The sequence below is a fragment of the Kwoniella dendrophila genome, chromosome 9, assembly GCF_036810415.1.
Source record: "Kwoniella dendrophila CBS 6074 chromosome 9, complete sequence".
Lineage (NCBI taxonomy): Eukaryota > Fungi > Basidiomycota > Tremellomycetes > Tremellales > Cryptococcaceae > Kwoniella > Kwoniella dendrophila.
In genome coordinates, this window is record NC_089484.1 from 43,967 (window position 1) to 56,614 (window position 12,648).

General features: G+C 38.1%; 4 protein-coding genes across 4 annotated transcripts; 3 read left to right on the forward strand and 1 right to left on the reverse strand.

The window, feature by feature from the left end:
• Positions 1–291: 291 nt before the first annotated feature.
• On the forward strand, positions 292–1,811 carry L201_006445 (uncharacterized protein; the record flags this gene model as incomplete). Its single annotated transcript, XM_066222164.1, has 8 exons — positions 292–357; positions 416–600; positions 661–770; positions 865–1,074; positions 1,146–1,207; positions 1,280–1,342; positions 1,418–1,597; positions 1,674–1,811. 8 exons carry the CDS (start codon positions 292–294, stop codon positions 1,809–1,811), a joined length of 1,014 nt encoding a protein of 337 aa, XP_066078261.1.
• A 664-nt stretch (positions 1,812–2,475) lies between these two features.
• On the forward strand, positions 2,476–6,175 carry L201_006446 (uncharacterized protein; the record flags this gene model as incomplete). Its single annotated transcript, XM_066222165.1, has 12 exons — positions 2,476–2,916; positions 2,982–3,029; positions 3,093–3,544; positions 3,607–3,967; positions 4,021–4,788; positions 4,859–4,918; positions 4,975–5,031; positions 5,098–5,208; positions 5,277–5,340; positions 5,411–5,737; positions 5,806–6,034; positions 6,100–6,175. 12 exons carry the CDS (start codon positions 2,476–2,478, stop codon positions 6,173–6,175), a joined length of 2,994 nt encoding a protein of 997 aa, XP_066078262.1.
• A 685-nt stretch (positions 6,176–6,860) lies between these two features.
• L201_006447 (uncharacterized protein) lies at positions 6,861–10,443 on the forward strand (the record flags this gene model as incomplete). The annotated part of the gene is made up of 10 exons (XM_066222166.1): positions 6,861–6,975; positions 7,063–8,189; positions 8,265–8,341; positions 8,404–8,683; positions 8,776–8,976; positions 9,085–9,613; positions 9,702–9,812; positions 9,894–9,964; positions 10,034–10,046; positions 10,106–10,443. The coding sequence occupies 10 exons, from the start codon at positions 6,861–6,863 to the stop codon at positions 10,441–10,443; spliced, it is 2,862 nt and encodes a 953-aa protein (XP_066078263.1).
• Positions 10,444–10,627: 184 nt separating this feature from the next.
• L201_006448 (uncharacterized protein) lies at positions 10,628–12,188 on the reverse strand (the record flags this gene model as incomplete). Its single annotated transcript, XM_066222167.1, has 6 exons — positions 10,628–10,976; positions 11,140–11,321; positions 11,403–11,421; positions 11,494–11,641; positions 11,750–12,054; positions 12,136–12,188. 6 exons carry the CDS (start codon positions 12,186–12,188, stop codon positions 10,628–10,630), a joined length of 1,056 nt encoding a protein of 351 aa, XP_066078264.1.
• Positions 12,189–12,648: the final 460 nt, after the last annotated feature.

Sequence of the window (12,648 nt, forward strand, 5' to 3'; positions counted from 1 at the left end):
GAAGCAGGTGGAGAAAAGAGGGGTGGGGTGGGCGCCTTAACCATCTACGTAACGTAACTTGACAGCATCTCATCACAAGAGTGGGTGAATTCGTCTGAGTATAGTATCGTTTGGAAATTGATAAAAAGATAGACTGTCAATCTTTCTTGTTATATTCGCCGATGAAGAACAACGGGCTCATCAACTTCATCACCTTTACAAACTTATACTCATCTGAACTCGAAAGAATTCTTTGAGTAGCTAGACTTGACGACGTCTCATCTGACAATACAATTATCATCCACTAACATAATGCCAAGTGTCGATTCCGCCATCCCCTTCATTGACTTCACCGACTTTGGTGACGGTACTGGACCGGTAAGTTGACCTTGCAATTCCAATAGTGCAGACAAAGGCTAACACCTTACGCAAATAGTCTGCTAAGAAGATTGCCGATCACCTTTACACAGCATGTAGAGATGTCGGTTTCCTCTATATTGTAGGACATGGTATTCCTCAAGAAGAAATTGATGGGATTTTCGATATGAGCAAGAAATTCTTTGCATTACCATACGAGACAAAGATGACTGCTCCTCATCCTAAGGAAGCCTGGCATCATCGGTAAGTAACATATCGCTCAATTCGGTAAGGCAAGCCTTGACTGATTAATACGTCAAATAGAGGTTATTCCGGTATCGGTGTTGAGCAAGTATCTCAAATGGTTTTCGAGGATGATAAGATAGAAGAAATGAGGGGTAAAGGGGCAGATTTCAAAGAAAGTTATGATATGGGTAAGTTTTCTTGCTTTTTCGTTGATAATCCTTCTTGCAATTACCGACTGATCATGGAAACTTGATACTCACTCATGATTATACTCTTGCGTAGGATCTGAAACCTCACATAAATGTCCAAATGTATGGTTAGAAGATAAATATTTACCTGGACTCAAGAAAACATGTTTAGATTTCCAAGATACTGTCAAAGGATTAGAGAATAAGGTATTAAAAGCTTTAGCTTTAGGTATGCCAGGAGTACCGGAAAATTTCTTTGAAGAATATCATTCTGGTTATGATAATCAGTTGAGATTCTTGCATTGTAGGTGTTCAAAACATTTTACGGATCATCTTTATTCAATACGCTGATCGTTTATTTATCGATGTATATAGATCCTTCTGCACCTCGAAAATTGTTCGATTCAGGTGAAAAAGGTAGAATTGCCGCTCATACTGTAAGTCATTCTTATGAAATTTGTTACTGTTAATATGGAAGCGCAGCTGATTTTATTTTCATTCACATTAAGGATTTCGGTACATGTACTTTCTTATTCCAAGATGATTGCGGTGGTTTGGAAGTAGAAAGTCCCGTAAGTGCTGTAATATCCCGCATTGCGACGAGTGTGAGGTTGCATGTATGTTTGTTCGGCTAACACAAAGATTAGCACAACCCAGGAGTTTTCCTTCCTGCACCACCTGTAGCGGGTGCAATCGTTTTCAATATTGGTGATTTCCTTATGAGATGGTCAAATGATGAATTGAAATCGACTCTTCATAGAGTTAGAGCTCCTCCACCTAGAGCTGATGATGGTGAAATGACTCGAGAAAGATATTCAATCCCATACGTAAGTACTTGGAAGACTATATCATGACTTTGCTGGATGACACTGATAGACTTTACGTGTTATCTTGATCAATCAGTTCTGTTCTGCCGATCCCGATAGAGTCATCGAAGCTCTTCCTGGAACATATTCTGAAACTCGTCCCAAAAAATATGCACCAATCACTTCAAAAGAGTATATTACTATGCGTATGAACGCTACTTATGCTAAATACTGAGACTGGCATCTTCAATAGTATGGGAAATGGTTGTATTTTGGATAATATGATGTATGAATAGTTAATGATCACATATTTTAGCCTGAGCTGCACGATTGCATGACGATAACTGTATAACCGAGAAAGATAGCAGAAGATAGGGGTAAAGATACAAAATACGCGTCACACTAGCCTTCTTCCTTCTTCCTTCTATCTTCTATCGAATCTCTTGTCTTTTCTCCTTTCTTTTCTTACCTTCAGATCTACACGCCCATCTCAGTCTCCTACAAACTTGCCCATTTTCTAATCATATGATTTACCATAACGCGTCAAGCGACCACGCCCATATTCAGCACCACATGATCGAATAGAGATAATCGATAAGTTAGCTGAGGAAAGGGAAGCAGGAGGGACATGTACAGCATGGTCTATCTCCATAGACCGTTTCGCCGGCCCGTACTAGACCGATAGTAGATGATGGGCGATGGGCAGAGTGGGCTACTATCGTAGCTATATCTACGTTGATGTCATAATCAAGATTGATTAGATATGTCAAACAAGACAATCAATTGATCGTTATCTTATTTGCTTATAGTATTTTTAGACCATATATCCTTAGAATTGAATTTTACAAAGAAGAGCCCAAAGCTTGAACGCTCAATACAGCTGTCATATTTGTGTGAAAATGACTTTGGTACAAGAACAAGTACGAGAAATCCGAATTGGAGTAGATTGCGGAGGAACAAATACCGATGCAGCTGTATTAGATTTGACTCCAGGAGCTGAAAAAGTAGTATTGGCAGCATCCAAAACACCTACAACACCTCAAGTAACAAACGGTATACAAAAAGTAATATCTAAAGTATTAAAACAATGTGAAACTGAAAATAATTTGAAGAAAAAAGATATTAAAGCTATATCAATTGGTACAACACATTTTGTCAATGCGTTGATTCAAAGATCTGAAAATGGTTTAGAAAGAGTTGCGGTAATTAGATTATGTGGTCCTTTTTCAAGAAGAACTCCACCTTTTGCTGGATTTCCATATGAATTAAGAGAAATTTTGCAAGGTCCTTGTTTCTTCGTTGAAGGTGGTTTACAAATTGATGGAAGTGAAATAAGTAGTGTAAGTCGATTTCTTATTAACTGAAACTTCATTTGCCTAAAGACTGATAGAACATAATGTGTTAGGTGGTTCCAAGCGAAATCGAAAAACTTTGTGAAGAAATCAAGGCAGCTGTAAGTCGAATAATCTCTTTATTATCTTTGTTTAGCTTAATTAACTGGACTGTCATGCTGTAGAGAATTCGCGCCGTCGCTATATCAGCTGTATATGCACCCATCGATTTCACACTTAAGCAAGAAGAACAAGTCGAAGAAATCGTACAAAGATGTATACCAGGTGTATTTACGACATGTTCGAAAAAAGTTGCCAATATCAGTTTATTAGAAAGAGAAAATGCTACAATATTGAATACATCATTATTACCTTTTGCTCATGTTACAGTTAATGGATTTAGAGAAGCTGCAACTGCCTTAGGTTTAACATGTCCTGTATTCGTAACCAGTAATGATGGTACTTTGTTAAGTCTAGAAGAAGCTGCTCCACTACCTATCAAAACTTTCTCTTCTGGTCCAACGAATTCAATGAGAGGTGCAAGTTTCTTGGCTAAATTAGCAGATCCAAAAGCAAAGAAAGAAACAGCTTTAGTAGTTGACATTGGTGGAACAACTACCGAAGTTGGTGTACTTTTGTGAGTTCGATTAAATAGGCGCATTCAACTTGAGCCAATGCTGACACGACCTGCATTATCAGACCAACTGGGTTTCCCCGTCAAGCAGCTAGTCACCATGAATTGTGTGGTGTACGTCTGAATTTCGCTATGCCTCATGTGACCAGTATAGGTTTAGGTGGTGGTTCGTTAGTCAAACAAGATTCATCTACTGGCAAGGTGACTGTGGGACCAGAATCAGTAGGATACAGAATCACGGAAGAAGCCCTTGTGTTTGGCGGTAAAATCCTGACTGCAACTGACATCGCTGTTGCAGCGGGAGTGGCTGAAGTCGGAGAGACATCAGCAGTACAACATATATCAAAAGATTATGTAAATGCCGCCAGAGAAAGAATGAAAGCTATGCTCGAAATTACTGTTGACTCTATGAAGACATCTGCTCAAGTAAGTTTTCTGTATTTGAATATAAAAGCCATATTTGCTAAATATGTTGCCAGGATATTCCCGTATACCTTGTTGGTGGTGGTGCTTTGTTGGCCCCGGATTACTTATCAGGCGCAAGTAAAGTTCATCGATTCCCTCATTACGAATGTGCCAATGCGGTCGGTGCAGCTATAGCTCAAGTTGCTGGAACTATCGATACTGTTGAAAACATAGAAGGTCAAACTATTGATGTGGTCAAACATGAAATTGAAAAGAAAGCCATTCAACGTGCTATCGATTCTGGAGCTAATCCTAAAACAGTCAATGTAATTGAATCTGAAGCAATTCCAATCGCTTATACTGTTGGAAAATGTAGATTTTTCGTTAAAGCTGCTGGAGAATGGAGTGGATCCAATTCAGATAACTCAGTCATTTCTTCAACACAGGCACATTCATTGGAAAAAAATGTTGAACTTCGCCCTAATCCTAGAAGACCTTCAAATAAAAAAGATATCGAATGGTTAGCAAAGGATATCTTAGATTATAGACCAGATGTATCAAATGGTGTTTGGACATTGAGTGCGTTAGATTTAGATTTCATTAGGATTGGGACGTATATACTAGGTTGTGGTGGTGGAGGTGATCCTCAACAGGATTATTTATGTTTAAGAGAAATGGTTAATGAGGGAGGAGCCAAAATTAGAGTAATAGAATTGGGTTCATTAAAATCTGATCAAATGATAGGCTGGGGTGGAATTATGGGTAGTCCAGAAGTCGGTGCTGAAAGGTGTTTGGGGGAGGAGTACAATGAAGCTATGACTGAATTGTATAAACTCTTGAATGTAAGTGATTTCAAAAACGCAAAAAGGGTATTGGGGGAATAAGCTGATGGGTTTATCACCCATCGTTTAGTATCCACCACCTGCCGGTTTATGCGCTTTGGAAATCGGTGGATCCAATGGAATGATTAACGTGAGTCATAGATAGTACCATATTTCTCCTTGTTATACGGCTGACAATATTAGTAGATGATTACTGGTTCAGACGCGATCCTGGATATCCCTGTGATCGATGGGGACTTCATGGTAAGTCTAAATTGTTTGATCGGTACTATTGTTCAACAAGATAGAGTATTGAATGATTTGTTTCAGGGTCGAGCCTATCCTACTGGATGGCAAACTACACCAAATATCTATGACGATGAAGATAAAGGTAAAAACTTGCTTCCGTGCTGTATTTCTAGTGGTGATGGAAACCTTCTAGTGAGTTATCCTTGTATATATATATAGCTCAAAAATGGCATATGAAGCTGATATACCAAATTCAACAGTTCATGACAAGAGCAAAATTCGATCATTCCATTGATGCATCGCTTAGAGCTGCTTGTACCGAGAGTAGGTCATTTCTTCAGCCATAGGTGGAGAATAGATAGCCGATCAATAAAGCTAACGCTCTTGTCTATAGTGGGTACACAAGTTGGACACGCTTCTAGACCTTTAACAGTTGAATTTTGTCAAAAAGCTATGATCAAGAATACAGTATCTTTATCTTGGCGAATTGGACGAGCAGTCACATTAGCGAATAAACAACATAATATTTCTAACGTTGGCTCAGTTATCATTGATGCTATTGGTGGTACTGAGACCGGTAAAGTGTTATTCGCGGGGAAGATTGTTGAAATAAACCGAAGAGTTTATAAAGGTCATTCGATTGGTGAAGTCGTGATTGCAGCCAGTCAGCCAGATGAAGGTGTCGAAGATCAGTCTGTAACCTATACCGGAACTTTGAAGAGTAAGTTAAACTTTAGGTTGCTAGTCATGTTGACGAACTAGAGCTGATGATGAAATAATCGTAATTAGTCCCCTTCAAGAATGAAAATTTATATGCCGTTCACGAAGTGGATGGCAAATCGGAAATTATTGCCACAGTACCTGATCTCATCACAGTCTTAGATGCAGGAAATGGTGAAGCTCTAGGTACACCTGACTATAAATACGGTTTACATGTTATTGTATTCGGTGTTACCGCTGCGCCTCAGTGGACTGATAGTGAGCGAGGGTTAAAAATGGGTGATTTGCGATCTTTTGGGTAAGTAAACTATCCACAATGCACAATCAAACATGAAAGCAGGTCATCTAACAGACGCTCCATAGTATCGATGATATCCCTTATAAGCCTATAGGAAAGTATATCAAACCGAAAAGTGTTATAGAAGAATACAACGCTTGATCAGGGTTAGATAAATTAATGTAAATACTGTAGAGGTTAAAAAAGGGCCTAATACTTGTAAACTATGCATGCGTATTGGCGAACATGAACCAGACAAGTAATTGCACCTGTTCACCTCTGTTATCTTCCGGTTGTGATAGTCGAACTCTCCTTTAATCTTATTGGTTTTCCTCTCCTTTGTCTGACATCTTCCGCCAGTCCCTTGGTATGCGGGGTCTGCTTGCTTAGAAAGCTTTAACTAAGTGAAGTGCATCTGTGAGATGACTTTTCCATGCAGACGACTGATTTCTTACACAAGGGGTGATAGCGAAGTTGGCCAATGTAGCCGAGATATACCGAATCAACTATTGAATGACCATGCATTTTATCCCGAAGATTTAACTGATTTAACCCTGATTATGTGAATGTAAATCCATCCGCCTTATCAGGTGACGATACAAGCTTGGATAGCAGTCTCCGATCATTGGCTTATCGGCTTATTGACTTGAACCATACATAGGAGAGATAGAGATATGGCCTGTTTCCCCTGACGCCGTTTATTCAATTTCATCACCATCATCCCTATATGAGACCGCGCTTACAACGTTCATTCCCCACCGCCCACTTTTCACTTCCTTTCTGTAATTCTATTCCCACCTTACTCGTAACATTCTTATCGTACCGAATCCCAATAATATTGATTGGTATGTCACCTTCACCTACGTCAATGACATCGGCAACACATACCAAAGTGTATACATGCACGAAATGTCCCAAGACATATGCTAGACGAGATTATCTTGAAAGACATGCATTAAATCGTGGGTCATGTTATCTATAATACCTCTTCGCATGATTTTAGTCGACGTAACCTAGCTAAATTTGTGTGGAAACATGTATCTTCGCAGATGAAAGACCAAGTTGTGTATGTCCAATATGCGGAAAAGGTTTCGCAAGACCTGATGTATTGAGAAAACACCAAAGTACAGCTTGTAATGGTATTGGCACTGGTGATGGAGGAGATCCAAACGATACATCATCGATATCTTCAGGTCAAAAAGGCATGTCACCTGCTAGGAAAAGAAAAAGATCGTCATACAGCATCAACACCACCACGAATCACCTTCAACGACAAGTGTCTCCTATGACGGTATCAAGTTCAATTAGAGATGAGCGAGATAGGAATGAACCTTTTGGTACTATATGGCAGCAGAACTCACAGAATGAAGGGGATAGTGATCATGATCAGCAGCATCAACAACAGATAAATATTCCGCCTTTAAGTGCTGAATCCGCTTCGACTAATAATTGGAATACAGATATGAATCTACTGGGTAACAACAATAATTCTTCTTCAATACCTCAAATTACAACATCGACATCGGATGCTTTTCAAGTTGACTTATCTGAACAGGATGAGGGGAACAATGACAATACAACGATTATAGCAGGTGAAGAATTCAACTGGGCGTCACCATCCGGTATGCATAACAATCAGATGCAAACAGGAGATAATATGGATGACTTGTTATCTTGGTTATTCAATCCGTCACCCGAAAATCCAATGATCCCATCTTCAACGAATTTATCAATTATCGATAATAACAATAACAATCATCTTTCTCCTCATCATCCTGCGATGGTGTATAACAATAACAACAACAACAACAATAATAATAATAATAATGGTGTGATCAATGGCGATGATGATGATAATGAGTTTGATAACGATAATAACGGTATTTTGACCTCAAATGAAATATTATCATCACGTTCACCAAATGCTTTAAATCTTCATTCACATCATTCAAATCCTTATCAACATAATATACCAACTTTATCACAAAGACCGCCAAGTAGAATGAGATCAACCTATCCTGAAGATGTAATTGCACATGTACCACCACCTCAACCCTCACAAAACATCTATGGGGATTTATCAGAAAGATGGTCACGTTTATCTCCATGGCAATTACCTAAAAAGAAGGAGATATTGGATGAGGAGATTAGATTAGAAATGTTGGATTTATTTGATGTAAGTTTATTAAGTCCATTCATAGAGATTGCTGTGTATTCATTCGTTGCTGATCGTCACATTTTCCTAAATCAGACTCAAGCTAAGCGAGATTTGATGTCTTCCTCATTCAGTCTTCAACAAATGAGACTTTATCTGGAATTGTATTTCATGTATGTATATCGTCTCTCTGCATAGATTTCATCTGTTTGGTAGCTGATCAAATGTATGTTAGGCATTTCGCACCGCTCTATCCTATAATACATGAAGCGTCATTAGCTTATCGTAAACTTGCACCTGACTTGTTATTAGCTATGATATGCGTTGGTACAGCTTTTGCGAATGACCCAGATGGATTAGAAATGGCTTCTAGAATACATAAACATCTAAGAAATAGGATTTTCGATTCAGTCGAAGAAGAACCTACAGCTTCTGTATCCAGTCTTCAGACTGTATTACTATTAAATCATTTTGCAAGGTCGTTCTGCTCATTAAAGCAACATGATGTAGCTCAGGTATGTCTCTCATCAATTTTGCTAAGTATACCATTAAATTCAACTTACAACCAAGTTTTGGCAAGTATGACTGACAACCCCTATTCGCGTAGATATTTCATTCGCCTATAATCAATCTCGCTAGACAGTCTGGTTACCTCTTACCGAATTATGATCGCAAGCTGAAGAATTCCTTAGATGATCCGATGGCATGCTGGTTAGAATGGGTCGCGGAAGAAGAAAGAAAACGTCTGGGTTGGTTCTCTTTCCTGATGGATACCGAAAATGCTGCTTTATATCGGGGTTTCTTACTGGTAAGTCCCAAAGTTTTTCATTTTTTTGGTTTGTCAAATGATCGTTTCTTATCCTTTTTTTTTCTTGGTGCATGAGCTAATAGATTTTTCCCTTTCCATACTATATAGATACATTGTTATTTGATTCAAATTGAATTACCTGAATGTGATGAAGTGTGGGAATCTTCAAATCCATTTATATGGAATGAAAATTTAAATAAATCCACAAAACCACCTACATTCAGAAATGCTTTAAGAGAATTAGCAGGTAGAGGTACGATATCAAAATCAAATAGATTAACAAAATTACATTTATGGATTATGATACATGGTTTACATTGTGTTCAATGGACTTTATTATGGAGAGATTTAGGTGATTTATCAATGGTTCATGTATCGAAAATTACAACTTGGAAGGATTCACTTAGAGTAGCTTTTGAATCTTGGAGAGATTATGTCGATGAGAATTTCTCTACCAACAACAATAATAACTTGTTATCGCAATCACCAAAATCTGGTTTTTCATCTTCATCCGTTATGGGAAATTCATCTCAAAATCAACATCCAATGATTTCTGTTGGTATACCTTTCTCACATCTAGGTGCTGTTTTGTTATTAAGTGATTCAGAACAAATTCGAATTTTTGCTGGAACGAAGAGTAAGTCAGGTGTCATCTCTTGTGACTGATATATGTATAGAACCAGGTTTTTGGAGCTAACTTCTTCATATCTTTTGGTAATATATAGAAATTGCCGGTCGACCAATATCTCCAGGTGAATGGGCTGCAGCCAACGTTTATGTTAACTCATGGGCGAAATCACAAGATGGTGCTTATTGTTGTCATGCTGCTTTGCGTCGTAAGTCAACTTATCCTTGTCAAAACCTGATAAGTTTTATATTATGTACACTGACTTGCTCATCACTTGTGCGTTTTACAGTACTCGCACATGTATTCAGATGGAGTAGCGAGACCAAGTTTCAGCGTACTAGTATGGTACCATGGTGTATTGTAAGTCCACGCTGAGTTTCACTTACTTTGCCTATGTTGCATACTGACGATTCTTGCCCTTTTGATTAGTATGTTGCAACTTGTAAGTATACTTCCCCGTCTGACACTGCGCATAGTTATTCTAATACTGTTCACTCGCAGTAATCGTATGGTCGTATTCGGTCGCTCTAGATGGACTTGATCCTTTACAAGCACCATATATCATCATAACACCTTCCACTTCTGGAGAAATGGCTTCGAACAATACTATGAACAAGCACAACGTCAGGATTGAACCGTCATTAGCCCAACGTAGTGCGATAAATTACTTAGATAACGTATTATCATGTGAACATCCTTTCGCTTTACCTTCAGTAAAAGATAAGAATAAATGTGCAAGTATAGTTGCTTATACTGCTTATTTGGCTGGAACACTCAAAAGAGGTGTAATGGAAGAATGTAGAACTGTATTACTAGGTCTTTTAACGGAACATGTGTAACCAACAATCTCAAAACTAGGTGACGTAACAGATATGGAGTTGTAAGATAACCCTTATAGTTGTAATGTTACTACGATGCATTCTTAAGATATAAGACCGTTTATCTTCTTCATGTGATATCCGACGAGGATTCATCCATTTTTATGTATTATTGATTCACCAGATCTGATCAATACTTTTTTGATTACTTCTTTTGACCATATAATTCGGGTGTTAATTCGTAGGTATATTTGTTCTCGCCGTGCCAGTAAGGAACAGCAGAAGCTTTACAAATTAACCAAGCTTCATCGAGTGCTTGTACTACATCTTCAGGTAAAGGACCTTTTTCAAGATCTTTGAGATTTGATTCAAGTTGTTGGAAACTTGATACACCCATGATAATACCATCGTTCCCACCTTTAGCAGCTAAGTTAAGTTGTGAGTGATGAACACACCATCTCAAAGCAGTTTCAACCATTGTCAAATTATGGGGTTTGATAGCTTTTTCGATCACTTCAAGTGCATCGAAAGCTGCTGGTCGGAAGTATCGTTTTCTGTGGAAGGGAAAGAAGAATCAGAATTAGTTAATTGATTCTAAAAGTCCTGTATAATGAATCATACCGCCACAGAAAGTTGAATGTAGTATGATTTTTTTCGAATCATCAATGAGAATCGAAGATCAGATGCAGGAGTAGAGTTTTCCGTAAGACAACTCACCTATACATTGCTCCACTACTAGCCTTATCACTGAATCTACCATCTGTAGGTGGCTCTTCACTTTTGTATTTACCACTCAATAATCCACCCGCAATAGGGTTGTAAACAACCCAATCAATCTTGAATCTTCTAAGAACAGGAAGGAGTTCAGGTTCTGCACCTCTTGCAAGAGCATTGTACATCTAAATTGGAAATAAGGGATGTAAGTCGATAAGATGCCTAAACTTGTAATTTACCAAATAAAAGGAATAATTTCGACTTACACCTTGGTATAAGGTAGGTCTGTTCCAAGAAGAAGAGAGATTGGATTAATGCGTTTCTTACGCAATATTAGGCTACTAGACTTGTACTCACCTAACCCATCCTTCGTATTGACAGATTGTACAAACTTCTGCTACTTCTGCAGCAGTGAAATTACTAATAGCGAAAGTATCGAATTTACCTTCTTTATAAAGGTCATTGATAGCTTTCAGTGATTCATGGAATGGGGTGGTTCGATCAGCTGTGGAAGTGAGGAAAAAGACATGTTAACCGTGTCATCAAAAATCATCGAGTGATGAATATGCAGAATCGAGAGGGTTGAGGCTATTAGTAATTTTATTCAACATACCAGCATGAAGATAATAGATATCAACTTTATCAGTTTTCAACTCTGATAAACTCTTATTAACGATTTCTTTGATTTTTTCTTCCTTATGTGCACCAGCTTCATTAGGATACCATTTTGAAGCTAATTTTAAACCTCTTTCTTTATAACCCGCTTGATGAGTCCAATCTTCTTGTAATCCACCTATATAGACTCTAGCTGTATCAATCTCATTATATCCTTGTGATTGGAAATAATCTAAATGTTTCTTATATTCATCTAATGAAGTTATTCTGGCTCCTTTAGATTCATCAGGACCGAATGTCATACTTTCACATTCAAATATAGACCCATAATGTCAGCCATGAAGGATTAGATCAATTGTAAATCTTTTATAAAACTAAACTTACGTTCCGAGAATAACTCGGTTTTTGCCTTGAGCTCTTTGGGCGGTATGAGACATGTTGGATATGATACGATTTGTTATGGATGAGGAAGGGATAAGTTACTTTATTGTTCTAGTATGAAAGTGGATGTGTATGAATGTAAGTAAGAAGTTTTATGCTCTGGTAGGCTTTCTATTTATATATCAAAGTAAAAAGAGGTGGGAATCGGGCATTGAGCATAATTATTAGTATTTATTATGTTATCGTACATGCTCTTACTCTCACTCTTTGCTGTTCCCCGACAAACTATCAACCTCGGTGTCATCATACATCATACATCATTCACCATTGATATTCCCATTTGTACGGATATGGCCGAGATATCGTTATTATGGTGTGAATGTACATAGTGGAGGTGATAGTTGAGAGGGTGGAGGTGTAAGTGGAGGTGGTTCACTCTATTTCTCATAGACTCGCTTATGCTCTATCCATCGAGCAGAACAATGTTATATGTATTATGATTCTTCTTTCCTTTAA